Source organism: Elaeis guineensis, chromosome 12, assembly GCF_000442705.2.
Source record: "Elaeis guineensis isolate ETL-2024a chromosome 12, EG11, whole genome shotgun sequence".
Lineage (NCBI taxonomy): Eukaryota > Viridiplantae > Streptophyta > Magnoliopsida > Arecales > Arecaceae > Elaeis > Elaeis guineensis.
The window spans coordinates 17212056-17224735 of record NC_026004.2 but is presented as its reverse complement, the minus strand read 5'-3'; the positions used below and the strand labels follow the sequence as shown (position 1 = coordinate 17224735).

Below are 12680 nucleotides of genomic sequence, written 5' to 3'. Positions count from 1 at the left end.
CAAATAGAAAGTGGCATGCTTGCATCGACTATATCGATCTTAATAAAGCATATCCCAAAGATAGTTATCCTCTACCTCGGATCGATCAGTTAGTGGATGCAATCTCGAGGCATCAATTTTTATCTTTTATTGATGCATTCTTTAGATATAATCAGATTCAGATGGCTCCTCAAGATGAGGAGAAGACCTCATTTGTCACCGACCAAGATCTTTTTCGCTATAAGATAATGCTGTTCAGCTTGAAGAATGCCGGTGCGACCTATTAATGGCTCGTCAACATGGTCTTCAAGGAGCAGATCAGCAAAAACATAAGTGTATGTAGATGATATACTTGTCAAAAGTAGAGCTGCCGATCACCACATCACCGATCTTGAGGAGACATTCGTCATGCTGTGGTGCTTTCAAATGAAGCTTAACCCTAGTAAGTGTGTGTTTGACATCACCTCCAACAAATTTCTCAATTTCATGATATCTCAATGAGAGATCGAAGCAAATTCAGAAAAAATTCAAGCTCTCAAAGAAATAAAATCTTCAAGGATGATCAAAGAAGTCCATTGCCTAACTAGAAGAATCACAATTTTGAATAGATTTCTTTCAAGGTCAGCCCAAAAGAGCCTCCTCTTCTTCAAAGCTCTCAAATAGACAAAGAACTTTCAGTGGTCGGACGAATGTCAAGCCGTATTTGATGATCTAAAAAGATATCTCAGTTCACCTTCCCTCCTAAGAAAATCAAAACTTGGAGAAGTGCTATAGTTGTACCTTACTATTTCACCTTCGACGATCAATTTGATCCTTATTTAGCAGGAGGTTAAGGTGCAGAAGCCGAACTACTATGTCAGTCGAGTGCTCCATGATGTCAAGATTAGATATATGAGGCTTGAAAAGGGCCTATGCTCTCGTGATATCTTCTAAGAAGCTATGCCAATACTTTCAAGCACATACCATCATCGTCCTCACCGACCAACCCTTCAGATCAGTACTCTATCAGCCTAATACTTCAGGGTGACTAGCTAAGTGGGCCATCTAGCTAGAAGAATTTGACATTAAATATTTATTAAGGCCATCCATCAAAGCTCAGATATTGGCTGATTTCATCTTGAAATGCACCATCTCAGATGAGGAGCAGAATGGTGAGGAGGCAGCTTCGATGACTGACGAATACTGGGTTCTCCATATAGATGATTCTTCGAACACCATGAACTCGAAAGCTGGACTAATCTTGACTAGCCCAGATGGAGTGATCGCGAAGTACATGCTGTGATTTAGATTTTTTGTCTCCAACAATGAAGCTGAATATGAAGTGCTAGCTGGTGACCGAGCTGAGAATGGTGAAAGAATTGTGCATCCAGCATCTCTGAGTTCATAATGACTCTCAGCTCATTGTTGGCTAGGTTTAGGAAAAATGTGAAGCACAGGAGCCGAACATGATAAAGTATCTACAAAAGAAAAAGAATCTTGCCTCTGACTTCGCCACCATGAGCATCCAACAAATACTGAGGATGGAGAATGTGCGGACTGATATCTTCTCAAAGCTTGCAATACTTGGTGCAGTAGACTTGAGAAGAAGCATGTATCTTGAAACTTTTGAGAAGCCAAGCATTGAAGAATCTCCTGTGATGCAGACAGAACTTGAGCCGAGCTGGATAGATCCGATTTTGTGCTACCTACAAGATAGAGTGCTGCATGCGGATCGAGATGAAGCCAAAAAATTGAGACATCTTGCACCGTAATACCTTGCTTTACGATGGGAGACTATATAAAAGGTCCTACACTTTACCTTTGCTTTGATGCCTCCATCCCTCAAAAGCAGAATATGCCCTACGAAAAGTTCACGAAGGAATTTATGGCAATCACTTGGGGGGTAAGGCGCTCGCCCATAAGGTGCTACGACATGGATACCTTTGATCGACCATGTAGAAGGATACTGCCGACCTGGTAAACAAATACGACCAATGCCAGAGGACCTCGAACATTCAGCGCCGACCTTCAATCCCTCTGGCTCTGGTTACTATGTCTTGACTTTTCACCCAATAGGAGATAGACATCTTCGGATCTTTCCCCATTGCGGCAATACAGAAGAAATTTTTACTGATTGCGATCGACTATTTTACTAAATGGATGGAAGCGAAAGTGTTGGCAACCATCACTGAGGCCAAGGTTGTCAATTTTGTATAGAAATCGATTATCTATCATTTTGGCTTACTGCAGGCCATCATCACTGACAATAGGCACCAGTTCGACAATCCGAAGTTCACAAGATTTTACAATGAGCTCGGCATCTCCCATAGATTGACTTCAGTAGCTCATCCCCAGAGCAATGGTGAAGCTGAAATGACAAATAAGATCTTGCTGCAAGGGTTAAAGGCTCTACTAGGACAGGCTAAAGGATTATGGGTGAAAGAATTATACCACATGCTCTGGGCATATCGCACGACTCAGCGAGTTTCAACTGGAGAAACCCCCTTTAAGCTGGTTTTCAATAATGAGGCCATCATACCCCTTGAGACCGGCTTGCCCATGCTGTGGGTGGAAGAGTTTGATGAAGATAGTAACTCCATTAGGCTGAGGGCAAACTTGAATTTACTGGAGAAAATCTGGGAGCAAGCGTGGATTCGCATGGCCAACTATCAACAAAGAATAGCTTGGTATTACAACTTTCGAGTTAAAGAAAAAATATTTTTTACTGGATAACTAGTTCTTCGCTGAAGCTGAAGTTTTTCATCTGATCGAATGATCAAAACTGACATCGAACTGGAAAGGCCCGTACCATATTGCTGAAATAGTTCGATCGAAAGTCTATCGTCTTTGTCGACTAGGTGAAACTTCAACTTTCAGAACTTGAAACTCCACTAACTTGCATATCTATCATCCTTAAATTATAATTTTTTATTAAATTAAATAATAAAAAAATATTTTTATAAAACTATATGTTTTCTTGAAATAACACGTGCTCCTCGTCCATGGACGAGGTGCGGAACGTGTCCTTCATGTTGTTCTCTATACAGTTCTCCATCGCACGCTCCTCGATCATGACTGAGGAGTGGTATGCATCTCTCCATCGCACACTCATCGATCATGATCGAGGAGTGGTATGCATCTCCATGAGGTTCTCCGTCGTGCGCTCCTTGACCATGACTAAGGAGTGATACGCATTTTTATGTGATTTCTGTCGCGCACTCTTCGGCCCTGATCGAGGAGCGGTATGCATCTCCATACGATTTTTCATCGCATACTTTTCGATCACGATCGTGGAGTGGTATGCATCTCCATATGATTCTCCATCGTGCACTCTTCGATTATAGTTGAGGAGCGGTACGCACCTACATTCGATCTTTAACACGTGCTCCTCGACTACAGCCGAGGATCGAACGTCCCCAAGCTCAACCTTTCATCTACCGAACTACAATAGTTGTTTCACTCGAAGACCATCGATTTTCACTCCTCGCCGCTAAAAAAATGACTTAAAGGTGATGAATGACCTCCGCAATACTTGATATAGGTCGAACACTGAACCTAATTACAATAAAGTAGCCGATCTCCATGACTTTTGTTGTTGACACAATAATGAAGAAAAAGGATAAATTCATTAAATTTTTTTTTACAAAATATTAATCGATTTGCTACAAAAATGCCTCAACAAATGTCGAGGTCCACAAAAAGGACAGACCTATGTCTAAGCACGGACATGCCTGAGCTGAAGTATAAAAGTTTAAGCTTCCTCAGGAGCATGGGATTCGCCGACCTCAGTATGGTCAGAGAGGACGATAACAGCTGGAGGCGAAGCCGATGCAACATCTTTGATGGCCTGATCTTCACGGGCCAGATTGAAGAGCTCGTTGACCCGCAGTACTTCATCACCGACCTCCTCCTTGCCGTCCGACTCTAGGGGCTGAAGGTTAAGGTCAGAAAAATGATTCCCAACCTTCTGCTTAAAGTCCTTGATCCCCTACAAGTATGAGGTCAAATCGTATTCCATATTTATATCTCAAAATTCGGCCGAAGAACGGAAGGCTTCGACCGCGGTGACCTTGGTGGCCTCCAGCTTCCCCTCACCTTTATTTTTCTTGACTGATAGCCGAGCTTCAGCATCAGCCCGAGACTTGGAGAGCTCGGACTCCAGTCACTTCACCTCCTCCCTCAGTAACCTGACCTCATCCTTGGCCTTCAGCTTAGATAGTTGGGCGTCGTCTGCCCTTCAGGTGACCTAAGCAGCCTTATCCTCAGCTTCTCTTGAGATCCGTCGAGCTTCACACATCACCTTCGCAAAGTGATCTATGTGGTAAGTGATCTATAAAAAAAAAGAAGAGAGAAGAAAGATTGGCACCAAATGATAAGATCAAAAAAAGCCGAGGAATAACGAGAGATCGTTACTTACCTGGAGTATAAAGTCATACGAGTTGTGGACTCGAAATGCATCGCCTTCGACATTGAAGGCTTCGATGTCGATTGGTAGAAGAATCGACCGAACTAAGGAACAGGCGATCCAATAATCGTCGATGCCCTTCCTAGTGTCTCAGGCTTCGACGTCCAATGGAGCTTCCACAGGAGGAGAGACCTCAACTAGTACGTCGGCCGGATGTGACGACATATGCACCAAAATTCGGGGGCCGCCCGGACTCTGCTGAGATGAGGAGGCGGAAGGCTGGGGGGCTGCATCTCCTAGCACAGTAGATAGAAGTGGCACCACTGCCTTTGCTAGTGTCAAGGACTCCTTCCTTAGAGGAGCACTGGTTATTCCCGAGGAAGCCCCAGCTGTGGGTTAGGCAAGGACGACCTTAGTTTGGCCGTGTTTGGGAGCTAGGGCCGCACTCATATTCTTCCTCTTCGCAGCCCGACGAAGAGCTTCAATGTCTTCAGGATTCATCTCTGCACAGAAGATGAGGTTAGCCAAAAGAGATAAGCACCGAACTAAAGAAGATGCAAAAAAAGAAAAACTTACTCTTAGGGTCGGCAGGGCTCAACCCTATCTTGAATAAACTCTCCTCGATAAGGAGTTTGGACAATGGAGGAGTAAGACCAAAGATCTGCACCAATGCCTCCTCCTCGATGTCTGATAATGTGGGAGCTCTAACCACCGACCTATGAGGTCGACCCCATGATGTATTGAAGTCTTAAGGTTGCTCGATCAAGATAAAGAAGAAATGCTCCTTCCAGTTATGTACCGAGGAAGGAGCATATCGAAAGAGATGACATCCTTTCCGAGGAGAGGTATACCATTATCCGACATCAGTAGGGTGCTCTTTTAGTGTGAAGCAAGCCTGAAAGAGGTGGGAGGTCAGTTCGACCCCGAAGAGAAGACAGTGGATGAAAAAAACTAGAATTTGATGTCAGGAGTTCGACGCTATGCTATAGGGGCTTATTCTATGCAGGTTAAAAAATTCTACGATAAAAAAATGGAAGGACAGTCTAAGATTGGCCTTTAGAACTTCCTCGTAGAGGCCTAGCCGACCCTGATGAGGAAGAGCTATTCGTTCTCCAGGAATAGTGACCTCCAGTTGGAACTCGATCGGAACTTGGTATTTCAACTTGAGAATCTCCTGGTCCTCGGGGGTGAGGATGGAGTTCACTCTAAATGGATCAAAGTTCGGAACTTAGGGCTTGCTCGAAGAACAAGCTACTTCAAACACTTGGTCCGTGCCTCTCACATCATCACCCAAACTCCAGGAGGACGGGGACGAACTTGATGCACTCATGATAAATAACAAAGAACTGACCTGCAGGATGACGCGGCCGAGCAAACAAGGGGCAAAGATGGGGTCGACGGTAGCTTGGCTTCAATCGAGCAGAATCTCTAAGAAAGCAAGCGGCAGAGTTCTCCCTCAGAATAGCAAAATCAGTAAAACTAAAAGTTACAGTGGCCCCTATTTATAGAAGACCTGGATGGTTCTGATCTATTGTTGATTTACCTTCCCCGACTGATGTTCGACAAATGACGGTCTCTGATTGATCAAAACATGGCTCCCACAGATTCGATGATCCAACAACCCAGATTTGAAAATGGTTCACCTCAGAATGCCGATCTTCGATACATATCAGCAGAAGAAAGTTCGACCAACTTAGCCTCGACCTCAGAGTGATACTCTCTTCAGCTAACCTATCGAAAGATCGACCTCGAGAGTGGAGGGCATCTGTTGTGGATCTGTATCTCGACCTCGACTGTCACATCCTCGACTCCGATCGAGTTATGGGAGATGGATGCTTATCAGATTGTGAGTATATGACAGATATGAAGATCACTAGGTATGACCTACTAAATTCGCAATAGTTCCTGCTTCCTGACCCGAACCTGGTTTACCTCGTCTTTAGACGATCTATTATAGCTTGTATATGGCAGACCAATCTCAAATAATCTAAGGTCGATGCATGCTCCATGATGTTCAGAACCTCGACCTCGAACGATCTATTATAGCTCGTCCGTTGCTGAACTAAGCTCCTTGCCACCAGATCTGTTTTTCTTTTAAATTGGAAAAGTTCATATGGATTGGAATTCCTTTGTGATCGAGTCTCCCGCAAAAGAAAAATATCTCATTTGACTCAATCTATATGCTAAATCCAGAAAGTTATCCAGATTTTGAGATGGATACAACTCCAACTCTTTCTCTATAAATAAAGGGGCTTTGGGATCTTCAAAGTAAGCTCTCGACTCCCGACTATCTTCTCTCATTATTTTTCATCTCCTAATTTGAGCATTGGAGGGTCTTCACTGAAGAATATCCCGATGAGGACTTCTTTACAGGTATTCGGATGGAGCTCCAGCAGCGGTTCCATCTCGACTACATTCATCTTGGTGGCCGACTTCAGATGGAGAGATCAGGAGCAATAGTATCTATTGGTTGCACCCTATGTTATGTGAAGATACTAATCCTTAAGCTTGATATCATAGTGTTCAGGTCAATCTCACAGGTTGGCCCTGGCTCTGGGTGTCTATCTCCTGGCTCGGTGTCTATCTCCAAGGTTGTCTAGGTACACCAATCCGATGCAAATGGATCCAGTCTCCGCAAGATCCAAACCCAACAAGAAAACAAAACTAAAGAAAGAAATGGACTACTCGGTTCTCAAGTATCGGAGAAAGAAATGATAGGATATCTCTATCCCAGATCCCTACCAGACTGTCGTAAACCGCGATACTACCATACACACGGCGATTCGGTAACCGCCGATGGCGGCACTCCTGGCCTCGTTGCCGCTCCCTTCTTCCTCCCCTCGCTTCCGCTGCTGCGAGGACTCTCTTCGCCACGGCCGGGCGGCACCTCCGGGCTGGTTCCCGGAGCGTGCGCCGGTGGCGGTGCCGGGGACTGTCCCCCGGCCGCGGCGCATCATCCTTGTCCGCCACGGCGAGAGCGAGGGAAACGTGGATGAGAGCGTCTACACCCGGGTGCCGGACCCCAGGATCGGGCTCACAGCTCGAGGGTGGCAGGAGGCGAAGGCGTGCGGTGTCCGGATACGGGACCTCGTCTCCGGCGACGGCGCCGACGACTGGAAGGTCTACTTCTATGTTTCCCCCTACCGCCGGACCCTCGAGACGCTCCGCGGCATCGGGCTGGCGTTCAAGCCCTCCCGAATCGCCGGGGTCAGGGAGGAGCCTCGCCTCCGAGAGCAAGATTTTGGTCAGTATTCGACGTTGCTCTCTTTTTTTTAAACGTTTTTCTTTTCTTTTTTTTTTTTTGGTAATTTTCTTAAGGGTTTCTTCTTGCAATTGAGCACATTACAACGTGAAATTTATTATATTGGAGAACTTTGGGATTTGGATTGCAATGGCTTGTTTGAGCTGTGATTATGTACCAGGGAATTGAAGAAAGTTTCAACTTTGTTCAAGTCCAATTTGAATTGAGAATCAGAGAGGAGAGAATGACTATAAAATCTTGATCTAATAATCAGGATGAATGAGTATTTTACATGTTTAGAGTCCCATGATCAGGTGCAAATTTGTATTCGCAACGAGTCAAAAAGTTTATACAGAGTTTCTTTGATTGATCTGATCAAGTAAACTTTTTGATGTGAAAAAGGAAATTTTCAAGACAGGGAGAAAATGCGAATTGAGAAAGACATTCGTCTTCGCTATGGCCGTTTCTTCTACCGTTTTCCCAATGGGGAGTCGGCCGCTGATGTTTATGATCGAATAACAGGTGTGCCATCTGCTCAATTTTAGCTATTTTGATTTTCTGAAGCTGCTGAGTTTATTCTCTGACATTGCTGCCCTATTTCTCTGAGTTGCTGAGCTTCATATTTATGCAGTGTTACTGATACAGGATTTAGGGAGACGCTGAGGGCGGATATTGACATTGGTCGCTTTCAGCCACCTGGTGAACAATCACCAAACATGAACATAGTGATAGTATCACATGGCCTGACTTTGCGTGTTTTTCTGATGAGATGGTACAAGTGGACTGTAGAGCAGTATGAGGGCCTGCATAATCTTGACAATGGGGGAATGTTAGTTATGCAAACAGGCAGTGGTGGAAGGTATTCACCTCCTACTTCATAAGGAATCAATAATTTGATTATGTATTGCTTGTTAGATTTTCTTATTCTAGTACCAGCTAAAAGCTCTCTGTTCATTCTTTAATTTGAACTTGTGCTTCAGCAATTTGAACCGAGGTAGGAAAAATTCATGACCTAATAAATTTTACAAGTAGAATATTTCTTTCTTTTTTTTAAAAAAAAAAATTTAAAGTGAACCAAAACTAACAAAGGTTCATGACTTCATGTTAATGTTCTTGCATGTATAAAGACCTTTTGATTTGAATTGTTCTCATACAGAAAGAACAAGCCTTATGAATTCAGCTAAAAATCATGATGAATAGATTTCTTGCCTTTCATTATTTTCTCGATGTATTTATCTTTCATGAAAGAGTGGAGTGCAAGCTATTTTGGTACAGATATGATCATGATTTAAGTGTGATAGGTTATCATTGTGAATATCTACAAACTACTAGTTGAATGATTAGCAACCGCCACTAACTCATTCTTGAGATGAGATAGACAAGTTGAGACACCTGATTTCTTGGTGCCTCTCACAGGCACAAAAACTGGATCGAGAAGGTTGGAAGGGTTGTGGAGTTTGACACTGTATAAAAAATACTAGTAAAATACAACAATTGTTGCTACTTTAACTTATTTTTTTGTTTGAGCACTTTAATCCAATCAGCAATTGTTGGAACATTATGAAATTGGACTACAGTGAAGATACAGAAACATATATACACACAAAATGTGTACCTGGATCACCTTCTTAGACATCATTAGTAGCAGCAGACATTGTTAGCTAAAGGCATACAAGGGCATGGCAGGCTATGATGGATTGTCATTTGAAGTCATTCTGAAATATGCTGCAAGATATCTTGGAACTTGGGTAAACATTTTTAAAAAAAAAAAAAATTTGAATTTCTTTGGGAAAGTTGGTGTGCAATGTTGTTAAGATAAGTATCAAGTCATAAATCATAAGGGGTTATAGATCAGATTGTGAATCTGATTGGACATAGTAAGGTTTTTTCTGATTTTTTAAGAAATTCTTAAATATAAAAGAAATATGAAAATTTAGATACTAGTCAAATATAAAATAGATGAGTGGAGATTAAAAGAACAAATATACAAGAAGCATAGTTTCCACAAAATTAGGCCCATATATAGTATATCTAATGGAAATATTCTGTTGGGTTATTCAAGATAACTATATGTCAATTTAATTATCATTTTATGTAGAATGTTTTAGACCAAATAAGGATACAACTTTAACATATGGATGTAAAATATGGAAACTTGCATCTTATTTTTTAACTCTATTGTCCAATAATGGACTTGCTAATTTTCTATTTGAGATTTATTAGTGATAAAGTAATTTAAGAACCACATAGTCCAATAAATTATAGAAAATAGACCTCCACATGGCCTAATATGTAAATAATATAATCAAATTTGATTCTATGATCCAAGGTAAGATTTGCTGTACCATACCGAACTGAATAGTACAAGGCGTATCGAACCAATTTGGTACCAATACGCAGCATTCGGGGCGTACTAACTCTCAGTATGCCGAACCAGCCCTGTACCAGTGCAGTAATGAGTTGGCACCAATACAGGATCCGGTACCAAGATGGCTAACCTTGATTCAAGGGAATATATAGTCCATCATATGGATCTAAATCCTATGATCCTAAACTGATCCCGATCCAAGGATGGGATTTGGATAGCTTAGGGCCATTTGATGTGGATAGCAAGATCTAGATCATGAATTATAAGATTTTAAGAACATGGGTGGTGTCCTTCATTCAACGACTTGTTCCTCCAAAATCAAATACATTAAAGGGGAGTTATGTTAAAGAGGGAGAGAGACACTTCTCCTCCACCAAAATAGTTGCTAAGGTATGCAAAGGGAAACCCACCTAAATTTGCAAAACAAAATGATGAAGACTAGGCTTATCAGAAAAGAAATCTACATTTGATATGCATAGGAAATGCATGGAATAACTGAATAATCTCGTGAGGACAAAGCACAACCACAGTTCACCAATCTCTAAGAATTACTTTACTTTCTTAGAGCGAAAATTTATAGGGCTGAAACCGGATCGGATACCACAATATCCATATCCATATTTGTTTTATCTGACGAATACAAATACGGATATGGATATGATTCGGATGTAAAAATTCGTATCCATATTTGTTTTAAATAGATACGGATACAATTCGGATACTGAAAATATGGATATAATTGAGTTAGATAATTAAACTTTATGACTACAGAATCAAAAATATTATTAAATAGATGATAAATCAAGTTAATAATATATTTATATAGTTATATATTTTTCTTAAAAATTAATAAGTACTATATAAAATTATATAGAATTATATATAGATTCGGATATTCGGATACGGATCGGATAGTTGTCTATCTATATCCATATTTTTTTTTGACAGATATAGATATGGATATTAGTTGGATCCTCAAATTTCTATCTATATCTGGATTGATTCGGATACGAAAACGGATCTAGACAGATAATATCCATACTACTTTCACTCCTAAAATTTATCACTCTTCCAAAAGTGTCATCCAACTTATACTTTTTGGGTCTATGTCCCCATATAATCATGATAAGGTCTTGACTTGACTAGACTTCCAGCCTGGTCATGAAGCTTGCCAGAGTTTGTGCTTTTCTGTCATAATTCTAATTTGACATACATTCCTGCAATCCTGATCTCACATGCACCAAACACATCCAGCCAGACTATGTGCAATGGTGACTATTGGAGATATTATCTTGTTTGATATGATGTTTCCTGTAATCATTCTGCCCGTACGGGCACAGGCATTTCATTCGTTGTGTCACTAGAATATTAACTTGTTTTTTTTGGATTATAATGATTAATCAGCAATATGAAGTCTTCAATCTTGTACACCCCTTGAGTATTATGATCAGAAAAGCAAGGAACATGTGCTACCTTGGATGCACACATGCAGGGAAAAAATCTGGATCAACATTTATGAAATAGTGGATATGCTCGGCAGGACAAGTGATTGCTATCAATTTGCATTCTTCAATAAAATGTTATTCATATATTCACTGCTGTGGATGTCAATAATGTTGTAGATGCACTGGTATGAAGAAGTGCTCGCAAAAGACATTCAATACATTCTGACAAGCCAGCCCAAAACACCATCCTACTAACCAAAAAAGGAAAACCCCTCTCATCCATTATGATGATGCTTTCTTTGAAATTAATTTAACTGGGTTGGCATACAAAATTCTGATACTATGATAATGATCCTTACCATTATCTTATTTCTGATTCTGTTTCTTCCTTGGTTCTAATCAGATTTTGTAACATGCTGTGCCCTTTAATTTGTGATAAGGATCTGTAAGATGTGGAAGAAAGTAGATTGCTAATAAAAATTATGTTTTCATGTTTCACCGCAACAGGTACAGCCTACTCGTGCATCACAGTGTTGAGGAGCTTCGAGCATTTGGTCTGATGGAAGCCATGCTAGATGATCAGATGTGGTACTGGATGGTCGCTTTATGCTTTTTGTAGGAACAAGCACAATGTTTAATGCTTAGTTTTATTCAACAAAATTTATGATCCTTTTTTTTTTTTTTTTTTTTTTTTTTTGTGATGGCTGTAACTCCAGGCAAAAGACTGCAAAACCTGGTGAACTGAATTATAATTTGTGGATAAATGGACCTCCATTCTTTGGACATTTTTGACTGGAAATTTGGACTGCTGGAAAGGAAAAGGCCTTACAGTTTCTTCTGCAGCCATATGACTATCAAGCTTGGATCCTTGAAGCTTTGTCCGACACACGTTTTGCCCACCTGCGTCTGTTCCTCTCAATAGTGATTGGAATTGCCCTGACAGATGTCTTGAAGCACAAAAATTCATAATTTTGTAAAGTATAAAAAAATAAATGTCGCAATGAGAAATGCTGTAATGAAATCCTTGTTGCAATCTACTGGTGTTTTGTATATTTTCAACATATTTCTTTGTTTTTATTAGATTATCAAATGCCCTTTGATTTGTATTGCTTTGCTAGCAAACTATAGAGAGAGATGGGAAGAAGAATCTTTCAGGTTCAAAGGAAAACTGAGACTTGGGCCATTTGCTCAGTGACAGTGCATGGGTTCTTTCTACAAAATCCTACATGATTGGTGCACTTGTAAACCTTTTAGCTTTCCTCC

General features: G+C 41.0%; 1 protein-coding gene across 1 annotated transcript; it reads left to right on the top strand.

The window, feature by feature from the left end:
* The first annotated feature begins 7079 nt into the window (after positions 1-7079).
* Positions 7080-12478, top strand: LOC105054958 (phosphoglycerate mutase-like protein AT74H). Its single transcript, XM_010936629.3, has 5 exons — positions 7080-7607; positions 8007-8126; positions 8250-8463; positions 11925-12005; positions 12134-12478. The coding sequence occupies exons 1-5, from the start codon at positions 7160-7162 to the stop codon at positions 12207-12209; spliced, it is 939 nt and encodes a 312-aa protein (XP_010934931.1). The 5' UTR covers positions 7080-7159; the 3' UTR covers positions 12210-12478.
* The last annotated feature ends 202 nt before the right edge of the window (positions 12479-12680 follow it).